Source organism: Piliocolobus tephrosceles, chromosome 4, assembly GCF_002776525.5.
Source record: "Piliocolobus tephrosceles isolate RC106 chromosome 4, ASM277652v3, whole genome shotgun sequence".
NCBI classification, from domain to species: Eukaryota; Metazoa; Chordata; class Mammalia; order Primates; family Cercopithecidae; genus Piliocolobus; species Piliocolobus tephrosceles.
In genome coordinates this window covers 110,481-126,033 of record NC_045437.1, presented here as the reverse complement: position 1 = coordinate 126,033, position 15,553 = coordinate 110,481, and the positions used below count along the sequence as shown (strand labels likewise).

General features: G+C 59.0%; 1 protein-coding gene across 1 annotated transcript; it reads right to left on the bottom strand.

Moving 5' to 3' along the window:
- Positions 1-1,668: 1,668 nt before the first annotated feature.
- Positions 1,669-6,522, bottom strand: LRRC14B (leucine rich repeat containing 14B). The gene is made up of 2 exons (XM_023196269.3): positions 5,579-6,522; positions 1,669-3,289 (listed from the first exon to the last, which is right to left on the bottom strand). Exons 1-2 carry the CDS (start codon positions 6,475-6,477, stop codon positions 2,644-2,646), a joined length of 1,545 nt encoding a protein of 514 aa, XP_023052037.1. The 5' UTR covers positions 6,478-6,522; the 3' UTR covers positions 1,669-2,643.
- Between the last annotated feature and the right edge of the window lie 9,031 nt (positions 6,523-15,553).

The window sequence follows — 15,553 nt, the reverse complement described above, 5'->3', positions numbered from 1 at the left end:
TTGCTCAACTCCGAAGAGGGAGAGCAGGAGAGCGCTGGTGGACGAGAGCAACTCTGACGTTCCAGGGCCCTTGGCCACGTCCACCACACAGAGGCACCACTGGCCTATGTATGTCTCCTTGGCCTGTGAGAGGATCATCGTTTCCTGACCTGTGAAACAAGTCATTAAGCCAGGAAACCCCCTAAAATGGCCCCCACTCCTTGCCAGGATGGTGCACAGGAAGCAGTGTCGTGTTCTGAAGGAGCTGCACCAGCCCTCGCTGCTGTGGAAGACCCAAGGGAGCTAGAGACGGTGGCTCCAGATGGCGGCCCCCATTGGGACCCTGCTGACTTCACCCACTGGCCCTGGAAAGCCGGGGTGGGCCTGGGCAGGTGAACCCTGAGGTTCCACCAGGAGCACCCCAGCTACAGCTGCCATGGACGTTTGCTGGGTCGGATCAGCACTCTCATCTGCTTAATGGTTTCGCCTGATTCCCACCAGCTTGGCTTGTGTGGGAGGCCGTGTTTTCTGCGGTAGAGAGGTGCTCTCCACAAAAACCCAGCAGGCGTGCTCCTGGGCCCAGCGGACGCCGGATGTGTGGCCACGCGACCCAGAACTGGAGTCACAAGATTGGGCAAGGACAAAGACCCAGCGAATGCTGAACGGCCGTGCAGGACGCGGCCGATCAGTGCAGTGGAAGCAAGTGCGAGACCTGCACAGGACGGGCAAGGGAGGCGTTGATCCCGCCCGTGCTGTTCCCTAGCCCTGCCAGCCTTATCAGAATGGGCTATTGGTAGGGAAGCCCTGGGAGCCTGTGGAGCTGGATATGTTGGGAGCTTGTACCTCAGCACTGCCCACTGACACCAGTGGGCTCCTGTGTGCCCCACCCAATCCCAGGCCTCAGGACACCCAGCACCCTGGGCCCTTCTCCACTGCCACAGGCCTTAAGGTTGATCACCATGCCGCCCAGAGGCTGAGTCTTTCAATAAAAATTCAGACATAAAGCAGTGGCAGCCACTCTGTGCTTTACAGTTAGAAGTCATTAAAAATGTTGGCCTGGCACCTTCCCCGCCCCTTTCCAAGAGCTGGCTGCAACATCAAGTCATGTCCCTGGACGAGGCTCCAGTAAGCACTGCCTGCAGTGTGCGGAGGGGACTTAGGTAGTTGCAGAGCAGGCAGAGACAAATGTGAGGAGGTGGAAGTCACTGTATCTGTCCACTCGGCAGGGGACCGTCCATTCCTGAGATGCCCCTGGGAGGCAGGCTCCTGTACGGCACTCGTGCTGGGTGCCCAACTCCTAGGCAAACCCCTACCCTGGGCAGAGAAGGATCTGGACACACCTGGGGCAGAAGCACAAAGGGGATGAGGACAAACCTGGGTGGGGGTGACCTGGGGGTGGCTGGGGTGAAGACTCCTGGGTGGGGTGACACGGGGGCCATTGGGGTGGGGACACACTCCGGGAGGGGGTGACACAGGGCAGCGGGGGTGGGGGCAGCAGGCGTGGGGACACAGGGGGGGGGGGACACCTGGGGGGGGGGGGGACACGGGCCCCTGGGGTGGGGACACACCCGTGGTGGGTGCTGTCATGGGGTGTGACTTTTGAGCGGAGCCATGGGCACACAGTGACTCAGATCCCTGGTTTTTGGTCTGAGGAGGACGTAACCACACCAAGCACTCACCTGTCTGAACTGCATTGAAATACACATTTTATTTGCGTTTAGTTATTCTAGTGCTCAGCCATTTGTTTGCACAGTCATTCTTGGTGGACACCAAGTCCAAATGTGTCTTAGGTGGTTGTCAGCTTCTCCAGGGGCTGGTCAAGTGCTAGGCCTTCAATGAAACACCTAGAATAGCTCCTGTCAGTCTGAGCCTGGAGCCCTGTGGGACACAGTGAATGTTGGCAAGAAACAGTGGAGCAGTGGGGCGAAGGCCTCCCCGCAGCACTGAACGCCCTGGTCCAGGCGGCTCTTCAGGGGACGCCTGTGCTCACCCACTCGGATGCCCCTCACGGTTCTGGGGGGCTACACAAAGTGAGAAGAAAAGTCACTAACAGCAACCAGAAGCCCCGCATTCCCTGCAGGCCCACTGCATCCTGTAAGCGGCAGGTGCAGAAAGCAGGATGTGACCAGCAGCAGGTGGGAGCCTCCTGCTGGAGGAAGCAGGGTCCGGTTTGCTGTTCATTTTTCACCTCTTTTTCTCGGTTGTTTTTCATGGGCTGCTTGTTTTGTGCAGTTTGTGTGATGCGTTCTCTTCCCCTCCCCCTCCCTGCTGTGGCACCCAGTCACATCTGCCCTCTGAGGCTTCATCTTGCGCCCAGTGCCCGGATGTGCCGAGGCCAGGTCGGCCGCTCCTCACACCTCCCGGACTTCTCTGCCCTTTGCCATGTGGCGTCTGCCCCCACTGACCCTCAGTCACTCTCTCAGTGGCTTCCCCTGCCTCCAGGACCTTGCTTTGCTGCCACTAAAGGGTACCGCATGGCACCTCTCCTGGAAGGCTTCCTCTTCTACAGTGCTTAACAGGCACGCCTACAATTTTCACTAAGAACTGCTTTTGGTGGTGGTGGTGGTGGGGATGAATGCCGGGCCTAAGCCTCAGATCCAGGACCAAAGCCCAGGGCACCTGCAGGCTGAAATGCAAGACCTGTCGCTGGTGCGAGTGGAGGAACTACTCTATTTGTCTGAGTGCTCTGGAGAAGTTTTCTAGAGCGGTTTTGAAAGCTTGCAGCAAGAAAACGCCAAGCTCATTGCTTGTTTCTTGAATGTCTGGGTCGAAACTTCCAAAGAGGGGCGTGGAGACCTGGATGTCCTCTCGGTCTGCCCGCAGCAGCACGGCACGCAGCTCCTCGGCGATCTCGTCGTATTTCTGCTGGTCGAACTTGGACATGGCCAGCTCGTCCTGGGGGTAGGCGGCACCCTCGGGGTAGCAGTCCTTGGGCACCGGAAACTCGATGCAGCGCAGCTCGGGGAGCTCACAGAGCGCGGCGAAGAGGCGCCGGAGGGCGCGGGCCGACAGCGGGTTCCCGAGGAACTTGAGCTGGCGCAGCCGGTGGCAGGGGCTCAGGCCCAGGATCAGCATGCCAACGTGGCTGTCTACAATGCCACACTCCTCCAGTGTCAGGATCCTCAGCGTCCGGGCAGCCTGGCCGAGCAGCCTGAAGAAGGTTGAGGGGAACAGGCTGACCAGGTTGTGTCCACTCAGGTCCAGCACCTCCAGGTGGGCAGCGTGGGCACAATCTGCCAAGAAGGCCATGTCTGCGTGGTTCAGGGCACAGTTGGCCAGGTCCAGTACTCGTAGTGGGGTCTGCAGGGGGCTGCAGAACACGGGGGAGAGAGAGCACAGGTGAGAGGAGGGTCCTAGGAAGGAGCTGAGGGCTCAGGCAAATGGGAACAACCCGTTTGTCCATCACAGGGTCAACACACTGCCACGTCCAGCCACCACCTAATTTCATACCGTCTATGAGCTAGGAGTGGTTGTTATGTTTATATAATAGTTTGTGAAACATGAAAGTTACATGAAATTCAAACTCGGTGTCCACAAATAACATTTTACTGGAGCACAACCACGTGCCTTCGCTTAGTGTGGGCCATGACTGCCGGCCGCCGCGTGGTGACGTCAGCTGTGCCCAGAGATCTGGCTTTTGTCCTCAGCACCTAAATGGTAAGTTTGTTTTGTCAACAACTGCTTTTGTGTTGTCTGAGAAAAGTGGTGCATGTAGCCATGAGAATGTCCACTCAGAAAGCAGACGGGGGTGCGGTGAGGCCACAGGACAGCACCGATCCACTCCAACAAAGATGAAGCCCCCACGGTTTCAGAGCTGGGAAGGGCCATGGAGGCTTCTAGTCCAGCCTCTGACTCACCTGTTAACCCTAAAGACCCCGCACTTGCCCCACATCCCATATTCTGACTTGGTTGGTAGGGCAGCCCAGCTCCAGCACAGGGGCAGCTGGAGTGAGACCTGCTCCGGTCCTGAGCTCTCCAAGGGAGATCTCCAGAGCAGTACTGCATTGGGACACGGCCTCACTGTCCTTGCTGAGCACGGGGACACAGCTGGGCTCTGCCCCATCCCCACCCTCTCCTTCGGAGACTGCCTCACCCTCCACCCACCTGCACCTGCACCCACCTGAATGTCCTGCACCCTCCCCTCTCAGGCCTGGGACCCACTGCCAGGTGCCCCTGCCCCACCCGAGAAACCACCACCAGGCACGCCCCCTGCCCGAGTTCCCACCAAGGGGCACCCCCCTCCCCCCGGACCCACCCGCAGGCCCCCCCGCCCCCCAGGACCCACCGCAGGTCCCCCCGTCCCTCAGGACCCACTGCAGGGCCCCCCTGTCCCTCAGGACCCACTGCAGGGCCCCCTGTCCCTCAGGACCCACCGCCAGGCATCCCCCACCAGGATCTACTGCCTGGTGCTGCCCCAGGACCCACAGCCAGCCATCCCCCATCCCAGGACTCACCACCAGGTGCCCCCACTTCAGGACCCACCACCAGGCACCTGCACCACCGCCAGCCACTTCCCCCCCAAAACCCACTGCCAAGTGCCCCGCCAGGACCCACTGCAGGTGCCCCCAGCCCCCAGAACCCACTGCCAGATGCCCCCCAGCACCTGAGGACCCACCGCTAAGTGCTTCCCCAGTACCTACCAGGCGCCCCGTCCCGCTGGATCAACTGCCAGGTCCCACCCCCAGGACCCAAAACTGGGTGCCCCCCAGGCCCACTGCTAGGTTGCCCCACCAGGACCCATCACCCGGTAACCCCCCAATACCCACCGCCAAGTGCCCATCCTTCAGGACCCACCACTAGTCTCCCTTCCAGGACCCACTGCCAGGCACCCCTTTCCCCAGGACCCACCACTGGGCACCCTCCCTCCCAGTCCCACCTCTGGGCACCCTCCCTCCATGACCCCCCACCAGGCAACCCCCCAGGACCCACCACTGGGCACTCCCCCTCCAGGACCCACTGCTGGGCACCCCCGTTGGACCCACTGCCAGGCATCCCCCTCACCACTGCCTGAGGCTCTCTTGGCCTGGACTCTTCCTGGCTGCTGCCCTCTCTGCCCCCTTCAAGCAGAACTGCTGAGAGGATCCTGCATGAGCCTCCTGTCCCACCATGGGGAGGTCCATGCAGCATGGAGCCCAGGCCTCCGTCGAGGAAGACTGGGAGGATCCCGCCTTCAGATGAGATGGTACCCTTGGCCAACAGCAGCCCTGAGCCGAAGGCACCAACAGGCTCAGACTTCTGAGCTGAAATTGTGTTTGCTGTTTGAAGCCCCCAGCGGGGTGATTTGTTAACAACAATAGACAACTCCCCACACCATGTAGGAACTTCCATTTTGTCTGTTTGGTAATTTGCATATTCTCTTTTTTTTAACTGGCATGTTCTCCATATCCCTAAGTCACACATGGCACCCCGGTTCTTTCCCGGTGGCTCTTTCAGTGCCCTTGCCCCTTGGGGGGGCACTGTCCTGTTGCTCTGGCCACACCCGCAGTGAGAGGCTGGGGACTATGCAGCCTCACGGCCTTGGAGGGGAGCAGTCCCCTGGACTATCTCTGGTTGCCTCTGCAGCCACCAGCCCGTCCTCAGTCCTGTCCCTGAGACTCACCCAAGCAGCGTCCGGATCTTCCCGGTCAGCCTGGAGAAGGCCACACTGAGCTCGGTGAGCTGCGTCATCTTGCTGAGCTCCCGGGCGATGGAGGCGAGGAGGCGGTCCTCACCGTCGGGAGTGGAGGCGCAGGCGGGGGGTGCATCAAAGGCCTTGGTGGGCAGGGTGAGCGAGGCCAGCCGGGGGAAGCCCACCTGGGCCAGCAGCTGCTGCACGTGGCCCGCATGCAGCCGCACATTGTGCACCACCTCCAGCTTGCGCAGGGCACCCGGGCCAGCCAGACGCAGCACGTGCAGGAGCTGGCTGGGGCTCAGGCTGTCCGCCCGGAACGAGGGGCAGTGCACCCGCAGAGGGGCCGGGCCCGCCGGCCTCAGAGCCTGCACCACCGCCTCGAAGTTGCCCTCAGTGACGAAGAGGTCGGCGAGGACCTCGACCGGGAGCCCGACTGCGAGGGGCTCTGCCTGCAGCTCACAGCAGGTCCTGGCCAGCAGCCGGGTGCGGCCCCACTTGCCCAGCGCCCTCCCGCACGGGCACCGCTGCACCTGCACGTCTCGGATGCCCGTGAGATCGGCTACCCGCAGCCGCCGGCGGCTCTGGTCCTGCAGCACGTGGTCGGCGAGGCCGCGCACCAGCGCCTCCAGGCAGGCCCGGCAGGCTCGGTCGCGCAGGTCCTGGGGGTGGTCGGCACTGGGACCCAGCAGCGCTCCCAGCCTGAACTCCTCCAGGGGCCAGCGCCCCAGCACAGCGCGCGTCACCTCTGCCTGCTCCAGCAGGTAGCTGGCTTTGAACAGGAGTGGGTAGAGGTTGTAGGCCACACTGTCCAGGCTCTGTCGGGCCACCTGGGGATGGGACACCAGGGCTTCTGCAGAAATGAAGCGGAGTGACCTCATTGTGCCCATGGCCCGAGACAGGACGGTGCTCGCTCTCCACGACTTTTCCCCAAGACGTGTGCCCTTCTCGTCTATCTTTAGCTACAGCAGCTGTGAGTAGCCTGCCCTGGGGGCCCTGCCATGGGGCCTTGTGATCATCTGACTGCTATTTTGGTCCTGGGACGCCCGAATCTGCCCTGCCTCGGGGCACCCAACCGTTGGGAGTTGCTTGGCTCAGGCACCCAGCCGACACAGAAGGGCAGTCCGTGCCCAAGGCAGGGCTGGGCAGAGAGGCCTGTGCTCCATGCTGCAGAAAGCCAGTCTTGGTAGGTGTTTGCGCTGGTGGCTGGTGAGGCCAGTGGGCAGGTCCTGTTTACCATCCAAGCAGGGCTGCTGCCCAGCCCTGGGCCCCCCCCCAGTCAACCAGGCAGAGAACAGGCCAGGCCCCTGCACCTCCTCACTCGATAAGGAGCTCCCTTTCCACAGTGGCCTCTGGGGCTGCTCCCACACTTTGCCTTGCATCTGGGGTGAGACAAGTGGCCAGGAATGGAGCTGCTGTTTCACCCCTTCCCTGTGCCTTTCATTCTCCCCAAGGACCTGTGGGGGTGCTTCCCTACTTTCCATGGAGCGAGTGGCTGGGAGAGGTGGAGCCTCCCTGATGGGCTTGGATGAGCCCCCAGCTCTCTCTGAGCTGCAGTGTCCTGTCTGCAACCCTGCGACCTGCGTGGCCGGGAATGCTGCAGGGAATGGGATACACCTGTGAGCGCTGCCTGTTTGGGGGCAGTGCCTGATGGTTCACTCCCAGCCCTGACTGTGTTGGATGGCTGTTGGGTGCCTGCACTCACCTCTCCCTGTGACACTGCCACTTGGGGCAGGGTCAGCACACATCGCTGCACACATCGCTGCAGGGCACCACATGTCTGCGGGCTTTGGAGGGTCACGGCCATGAGAGACAGAGGCTGAGGAAGACTGACAGAAGCGAGTGGAGACAGAGACAAAGAGACAGAAACTGAGAGGGAGAGGGACAGAGAGGGAGATGGAGAGAAAAAGGGAAACAGAAAGAGACAGCCTGAGAGATAGAGAGGGAGAGACAAGAGACTAAGAGAGAGAGAGACTGGTAGGCAGAGACAGAGACTGAGAGAGAGAGACAGAAATGGCAGTGGGAGGGGAAGGCTGCTGAGCAAGTCTGGAGGGTGCTGGTCATGGGTGCCCCACCAGCCTCCCTGTCTGACCCTCCCCGGTTTGTTCCCTGAGCCTGAGCAGTGCCTCTCCCTGGGAGGTGACCCGTGCGGAAGAGAATGTGCTCCGTGGTGGGACCCAGGCACTGTCCGGCAGGCGGAGTGTGTGAAGAGGTGGGTAGGCCCCAACCCCACCCTTCAGGGGTGGCCACCGTCAGCCGGCCAGTGTGGGCCCCGGGGCTCCCCTCAGGAGATGTGCAAGAGGTTTCCCCAGACACATGGCCCCTTTCTAAGGCAAGATAAGAGAATCTCGGAGGACACAGTAGAAAAACATGTTCCATTGATTTTTCTAATTAAAAATTTTAACAATTCATTATTGGTACAAAGTAAACAGTTTACAACAGCAGCAGGTAACACCATTTCCCAGACACCTTTTGGGTTCTGAAAAGTGGTTTCCAGAACCTTCCTTTACCTACTCCGGCTCTGTGTGGCCCAACACCCTGGTGTTGCTGTGGGGCCTCTGGGTCTTGGAGGGCGGAGGCCATAGCTGGGAAGGTTGGCCAAGGTCTGGGGCCCTGCAGCCTCCCTCTCTTACTGTTTTCCCTTCTTTTGGAGAGGGGTGGTCCTCTTGGGGTTCCCATTCCAGCAGCACAGGTTGGATCAGTCTCGGGCCCAGCTCTGGCGCTGCCGTCCCAACCTGGGGCCATGGCTCTGGGCTCCTTACAGGAAATGCCACGACCCAGACCTAACTCAAGTGCTGTCCTGCTAACGGGACCTGCTAAAACCGAAATGAACCGAGATTCCAGTTCTGTGCAGAGATGGCCAGACCTGCGTGGGGGACACGCCTGGACCATTGCGCCCACTGGCCTTCACTGGTCTGAAAGGTCATGGGTACGCTGGTCCTAGGATGGCTCACCCCGGCTCTGAGACGCTCTGAGCCCAGCCATGGGTGGTGGACACGGAGCAGGGGGGTCTGGTGTTCCCCCCCTGGGTCACCCCATGACCTTTGGAGGACAGGAGAGTTCCAGGCTGCAGGAGCATGGGGGTCTACAGCTGGCAGGCAGTGCTGGGTCTCTGCTGGACCAGGGGTAGAGGAACCATCCAGGAGGGAAGCAGAGGCCAGGCCTAGGGGGCAGGGCCCATTACGGGTGACTGCAGGCCCTGGGCAGCAGTGCTGACCATCGGTGTGAACAGCCCCCGCCTGAGAGCTTCATTTCCAGGCCCGTGCACAAGTCTGGCTCTCGAGGACCGGGCTCTCCCTGGAGGACCCACCTCCATCCCAGCTGTCAAAAGAAAAACGGCTGTTACTCACGTGGCACAGGCCTCTCCCCAGGATCCTCTGCCCCTCAAAGTGGTGACAGCACAGATGTGGCCTGGCACCCAGCAAGGCCTCTGACACCTCACACACGTGGTGGGGCCAGGCAGGACAGAGAGCTTCGCTGCACCTGCCTCGGGTTCCAAAGCTCGGGCGGCTCCTCTGCGAGGCCACCTTGTGGTGCAGCGTGGATCTGCAGCTTGAGGGGAGCTCCAGGTCCCAGCCGGACCGGGCGTGGCCACGGGGGCCGCGCTACCCAGCCGGTGTCAGGCGCCTTCCGTGGGCAACAGGGTTTGGACCCTAAAACGTGCCAGTTCTGTCTGCTGCTCCGATCTGGAACAAGAGCGTCAGTCTCATAGCAGCTACACGTGTGACACAAAAGCTCTCGCGTCATTTCACAGGCAGTGTGGAAAACAATCTCTTTATGTCACGGGCACACAGAACCCACATTCACCCATCGTTTTGTAATTAAATCTGGGACCTATGCCCCAGGTGGTCAGTTCAGGCTCAGCCAAGGTGCCGATCCCCCAGGGACGGTGGGAGCAGCCTGGGCCCTGGCCGTTTTCTTCTCCTGGGTCTCAGGGTGGGTCACCATCTCGCCGCTGGGTCGGTCCTCTGTGAGCCCTGCCAGGACATCGGGCAGGTGTGAAAACTCTGACACAGCAAGCAGTCTGGGAGGCATGAGTAACAAAGCCCCCATGTGGGTGACCTTGGGAGAGGGGTGTCCCCAGAACGGAGCTTTGTCTGAACGGGAGGCCAGAACTTTCTCCTTATGGGGGCTGCTGAAGGCCCAGGGCAGGCACACCAGCGCCGCCAGCCCCGGGACCTCTGGTTGGCAGCAGAATCCATCCTCTGGCAGTGGCCCTGAGGGCTCCTGTTTCCTGTGGTCAGAGCACCTGGCAGGGGGCTCCTGAGAGCAGGGCAGGGGCAGGGGGTGCCAGGGATGCCTGGGTGCCCGGGGAGCCGCTCCTGACAGAGGAATGCTTGAGGGAACCCGGGGAGATGGGGTGGCCTCCTGCTGCCCTCTGACCTGCCACGCGGGCCTCCTGGGAAGACGACCACCCTGGGACCATGGGCCCCCTGCCGCCGTGTGACCCTGCCAGCCCTCTGGGTGCACTTGGTTACCGGGGCGCCGGGGCTTGAGACCGTTGGGGGCTACAGGCGGGATGGGGAGTGAGGCTGCCCAGCAGATGTTTGATGGGGTGGGGCCAGGCAAGCGTCGCTTCAGAAGCATCTGGAACAAGACGGTGAGCTGCTCAGGCAGCCTGGTGGTGGTGGCAGGCCAGGCAATGTGAGGTCCCCTTGGCTACTTTAGGGTCAGCCAGGAAAGGTCTTTCCTTATGTAAGGAGCATTTTGCCTGTTGGGAAAACCAGCCTGAGGCCGGAGGCTTGGGGGGTTTGTTCTGACCACAGGGAAGAAACTGCTGGCTGGAATGGTGTTGGCACGAGGGGTCTGGGGACGTGGACTCTCCAGGGCGTGCCGTGCTCTAAGGCCTGCTCCCCCAGCTTCTCAGGGCTCCCTCAAAACCCAAACCTCCACTGCTGCTGCCGCCCAGGAGGGGCCTGGGTGTCTCCCCAGAACCGGGGACGGACGCAGACCCAGCTGAACCCACAGCCCTCACGACACCTAACAAAAGAGACCTTCTCTGGAAGGTGACAGGGACGTGGTCCTGTCTGTTTTTTTTTTGAGACGGAGTCTTGCTCTGCCGCCCAGGCTGGAGTGCAGTGGCCGGATCTCGGCTCACTGCAAGCTCCGCCTCCCGGGTTCACGCCATTCTCCTGTCTCAGCCTCCCGAGTAGCTGGGACTACAGGCGCCCGCCACGTCGCCCGGCTAGTTTTTTGTATTTTCTATTAGAGACGGGGTTTCACCGTATTAGCCAGGATGGTCTCGATCTCCTGACCTCGTGATCCGCCCATCTCGGCCTCCCAAAGTGCTGGGATTACAGGCTTGAGCCACCGCGCCCGGCGGACGTGGTCCTGTCTTATCAGCCTCTCCGGAGTTGCCTCCCTGCTGTCCTCAAGGTGATGACATGTGTACCTGCCCGGTTGTGTCTGGGGCAGATGCTGGCGCCCCTTCCTTGCCTCTGAATGTAAAAACACCCTTGCTGGGCACTGGGGAGCCGTGTAGACCCACCCACGAATGGGGCCAATCTGAAGGCTGGCACCCTGGGGCCGTGGGAGGGTCCCGGGGAGGGCTAGAGCTCACGGCAAGAGCCCCAGCCTTGTCCACAGCAGCGTCCCAGGATGGCTCCTCCTTTGGTTTAGAAACCACCTCGCTGACCACCAGCCCTGAGCACTCAGGATAGTGGGACCCCACGCCCTTCTAGGGGGTTCCCAGTACTAAGGTGGGGGAGGAAATCACACACCTTCCCAGCTCCCAGAGTTGAGGCATGGGCCGGGGGCGGGAATCCCCACACCCTCCCTGGGGGTCCCAGTGCTGAGGCGTGGGTGGAAGCCCTGGAGCTCACCGCCCAGGACTCCTCAGGCAGCTTGGAAGGAGGCAATGGCAGTCGAGGCGAGGGGGCCGCTGTGGGGCTGTGGCCGCAAGCCCCTCCTGGGCAGGGCTGGGGAGGCATCAGGAAGCGACTCTGGGAGAAGCTGGATCAGGCCAGGGCTCCAGGGCTATCCCTCCATGTGTTCGGCGATGACTCCAGGCTGGTGTCACTGTGGATGGGGACGCATTGGGGCTGTCTCCCACGTCCCCTGTGGGGCCCTCAGCTCCCAGCACCCCCAGTGCTGAGCGGAAATGGCCTCATGTGGTGGGGCGAGTGACCCTGAGGGATGAGTGGCCACCTCTCCTTCTCAGCACCTGCTTCAGCTCAGGGGCCCGGAACCCCGGAGAAATGAGAACGTGTGTTCTCCATCTAAATGAAACCTGTGTCTGTTGGTGAAGCCCATGAGGCCTGATTCAGACAGAAGCATCATGCTGCCTGGAAACAGGTGCTTCCTAACCCTGCCTTCTGGAAATCAGAGCCAAATCCCAGCGTGGACAGAAGGCCAGAGAGAGAGGTGCCCAGGTCCAGCTGGTGTGGACGTAATTCGGCGGGCCTCTTCTGGCAGCAGGAAGCCTCCGTTTCCCACCGGGGCTGGCTCCAGGGTGGTTTGGGTGTGCACGTGAAACTCAGAAAACAGAAAATGAGGCCAAAGAGCCCTGTGGGTTAAATAAAAAGCAGGAGCAAGATGGCCTCCCAGGGCTGGGCACCTCCTTCGCCACAGGCACCTCTGCCTGCAGGGTGGCCTTTGCATCTGCCCAGACTAAGCCGCAGGCTGCGGGGCCCCGGCCGTGGGGATGCATCCCACAGCCCGATGGGTTGTGGGGCTCCCGTGGGGCTCCTGTGGGGCTGGTGTGGCTCCATTCCCACATCCAGGCTCCGTGCTGTCAGGAAAGAGAGAGACCCATCTTTTGACTGGAGGTTTGTGCCAGCCCAGATGGGAGGCACCAAGGTCCTGGGAGGCCCAAGGACGTGTTCAGGATGGTGCAGTCACTCCTGCGGGCCCTGCTGGAGTGGACGTATCCCCAGCCTTGCTCCGCAGTGGGTTGGCCACAGGCATAAACCATGCCCCTGCACCTGGGCCCTGCCCCCTGCACACCTGGGCCCCCAGCAGCCTCCTCGTCCACAGCCTCTGACCAGGCATAGACGCCTTCTGATTTGAGGCAACACTCTTGAGGTGGCTTTCACAGGGGCAATGGCATTTGGGTTCCTGAGGGCACTTGTCCCTGGCCGTGCCAGAGTGAGGCTAGAGCCTGGGCAGCCTCTGGGGCTGTGTGATGGTGGCTGTCCACACTCAGGACGCAGAGGTAACCGACTTCTGTGGGCACACCCCCTGCCTCTGCGGGGAACTGCTGTGTGCATGATTGTACTTTAAAAAAGTACTGCTTTGTTGGGGTTTAAGTGACATACGATCCACTGCACATCTGTAAATCATGCAGTTTGACAACTCTGGACACAGAACAGACCTGTGAAGTTACTCATGTGGTCACTGATCCAGAGAGCAGGCCTGTCTGCGACTCACATCCTGCGCCCCCATTTGCTGCGACGGCCGCTGCTGCTTTAGTCTCGCCACTTGTTTTCTGTGTCACCCCCAAGTCCATTCTTCCCTTTCCCTCTTTCTCTACATATTTTTGGACTGGACTTTTAAAAATTCCATTTTATCTCCTCTGTTAGTCTATTAAGCTGTAATTCTTTGTTAGTGGCTGTTTCAAGGGTTTATAAGTACATCTTTAGCTTACCACAATCTACCTTCAAGTGATACCACCTCACTTCACATATCACATCCAATGTCTCCCAGCCTTCATGACACTGTGGTCACACAGTTTACCTATACGTATAGTACAAACTGCAGATACGTTAATATTTGTGCTTAAACAGTCAGTTAACTTTATTTATTTTTAATAGAGGTGCAGTCTTGCCATGTTTCCCAGGATGGTCTCCAATTCCTGGGCTCAAGTGATCCTCCGGCCTCAGTCTCCCAAAGTGCTGGGATTAGAGACATGAGCCACCGCACCTGGCCAAGCCACTCATCTTTTAACGCATTTCCCGTTCAGAAAAAAAAAAAACAAAACTGCAGCTCACTGCCAGCGCTCATTTCTTGGGGCAAATGGGAGATGGGTTAAAGGGATTTAAATAACAAGAGGAAAATTTTGAATGGTGCACATAAGCACATCCTTTAATGTTTCTTATAGTGCAGGTCTGCTGGTGACAAAATTATGTTAGCTTCTGTGTGTATGAAAATGTCTTTATGTCACCACTGTTTTGGAAAGATTTTGTCAGGTACAGAATGTGAATTTGGCAGTTTTCTCCTTAGTACATTCCACTGTCTCTCACCTGTGCTGCTTCTGAGGAGTCAGCCATCCTCATCCGCTTTGTGCCTCCCAACAGAACATGCCCTTGTCCTCTGACTGCTTTTAGGATTTTCTGTTTGTCACTGGTTTTATGCAATTGGATTATGATGTGCACTCATCTCTCTTGTGTTTGGAGTTACTGGGTCTATGGGACTCTAGATGTACACCAGTGGCCCCCGGGTTCTCAGGCCTTTGGCCTCTGACTGAGAATTACACCATTGGCTTCCCTGGCTCTGAGGCTTCAGGACTTGGACTGGGCTACACTGGCAGCTTCCTTGGGTCTCCAGCTTGTGGGTGGCCTATTGTGGGGCTCTTGACCTGCCAAAATTGTGTCAGCCAATGCCCCTAAGGCCCCTCTCATCCATCCATCTATCTATCTATCTATCTATCTATCTATCTATCTATCTATCTATCTATCATCATCTATCTCCTACTGGTTCTGTCTCTCTGGAGGCCCGACTAATGCAAATAGCTTCCACTGATGCGTCTTCAAGGTGCCTCATGGTCTCTTCTGTGAAATCCAATCTGTTACCCCATCCAGGGTAGTTTTCACCGTCAATATTGTAGTTTCTCATCCCTGTAAGGTCGGTCTGGGTCTTCTTAATCTCTTCCTTGTCATTTCTTAACTTTCTGGATGTCTGGGCTGCAGTTTCAGCCACAGTTTGAGTTCCGTGACTCTAGCACCGATGCCAGCTCCGGGTGGTTGCCTTTGCCGGGCAACTCTCCTTGACGTGTTTGCGCTTGGCTGCTCCTCTGCACGCCTGGCACTCGGAGGTCAGGCACTGAGAGTTTACCTCACAGGGTGCGGACACTTTGGTAACCTATGGATCGTCTGGAGCTTTGTTCTGGGATGGAGTGAATTACCTGGGAATGGTCTGATCATCTCAGGTCTTGCTTTTATGATTTTGTAGGTGGGTGAGGAGCAGGGCTCAGTCTAGGGCTAATTATCCCCACTTCTGAGGCAAGATTTTCTGAGAACTCCACCTAATGCTCACAGATTGCGAGTTTTCCCAGTCTGGCTAGTGGGAGAGGGTCCTGTCCCCAGCCCACGAGTACCAGAAATGGATCTTTGGTCTTTTCAAAGGTTTCTCCCAGCCTTGGTAGCCTCCCTGTCTGAGTGTGAGAATGGCAGCACCACACCGGGTGCTGGAGGGGCTGATCTGGTGAGTCCTTCCCCATGCAGGCATCTCTCTCTGGCACTCCGACCTGCAAAGTCCTGCTGACTTGGTCTCTTCAACTCACGGAGGCTGCTGGGCTCTTCCTGGGCCCCTCCCTGCACTGAGGCCTGCAAACTCTCAAGGCGGAGGGAGGTCTGAGGCCATCACCAGGCTCACCTCCCGTTTTCCTGTCTCTCAGGGATCATGGTCCTTTGTTGCCAAATGTCTTGTGTCTTGACATCTTTTGTTTCATGTTTAGTCTGTTTTTTGTCTTGTTTTAGGTCTGTTTCCTATGATGTTGTCTTGGGTGGAAGTGGAAGGTTTGTTTTTCAAATAAGACAAAATTTTAAATTTGTTTGAAAATGTTAGGGAGTGTCTAAAATCCTGGGAAATACCTGGACACCTGCTGTGTTGCTCCCTCTGGATTGTTCCAGCCATGCGATGGGCACCGCTACCCCCACAGTCATCAGGCCTGGCATGCTGCTCCCTACGTATCATTCTAGCTACGCGATGGGCATCGCCACCCCCATGGTCGTCAGGCCTGGCATGCTGCTCCCTACGTATCGTTCTAGCTACGCGATGGGCATCGCCACCCCCATGGTCGTCAGGCCT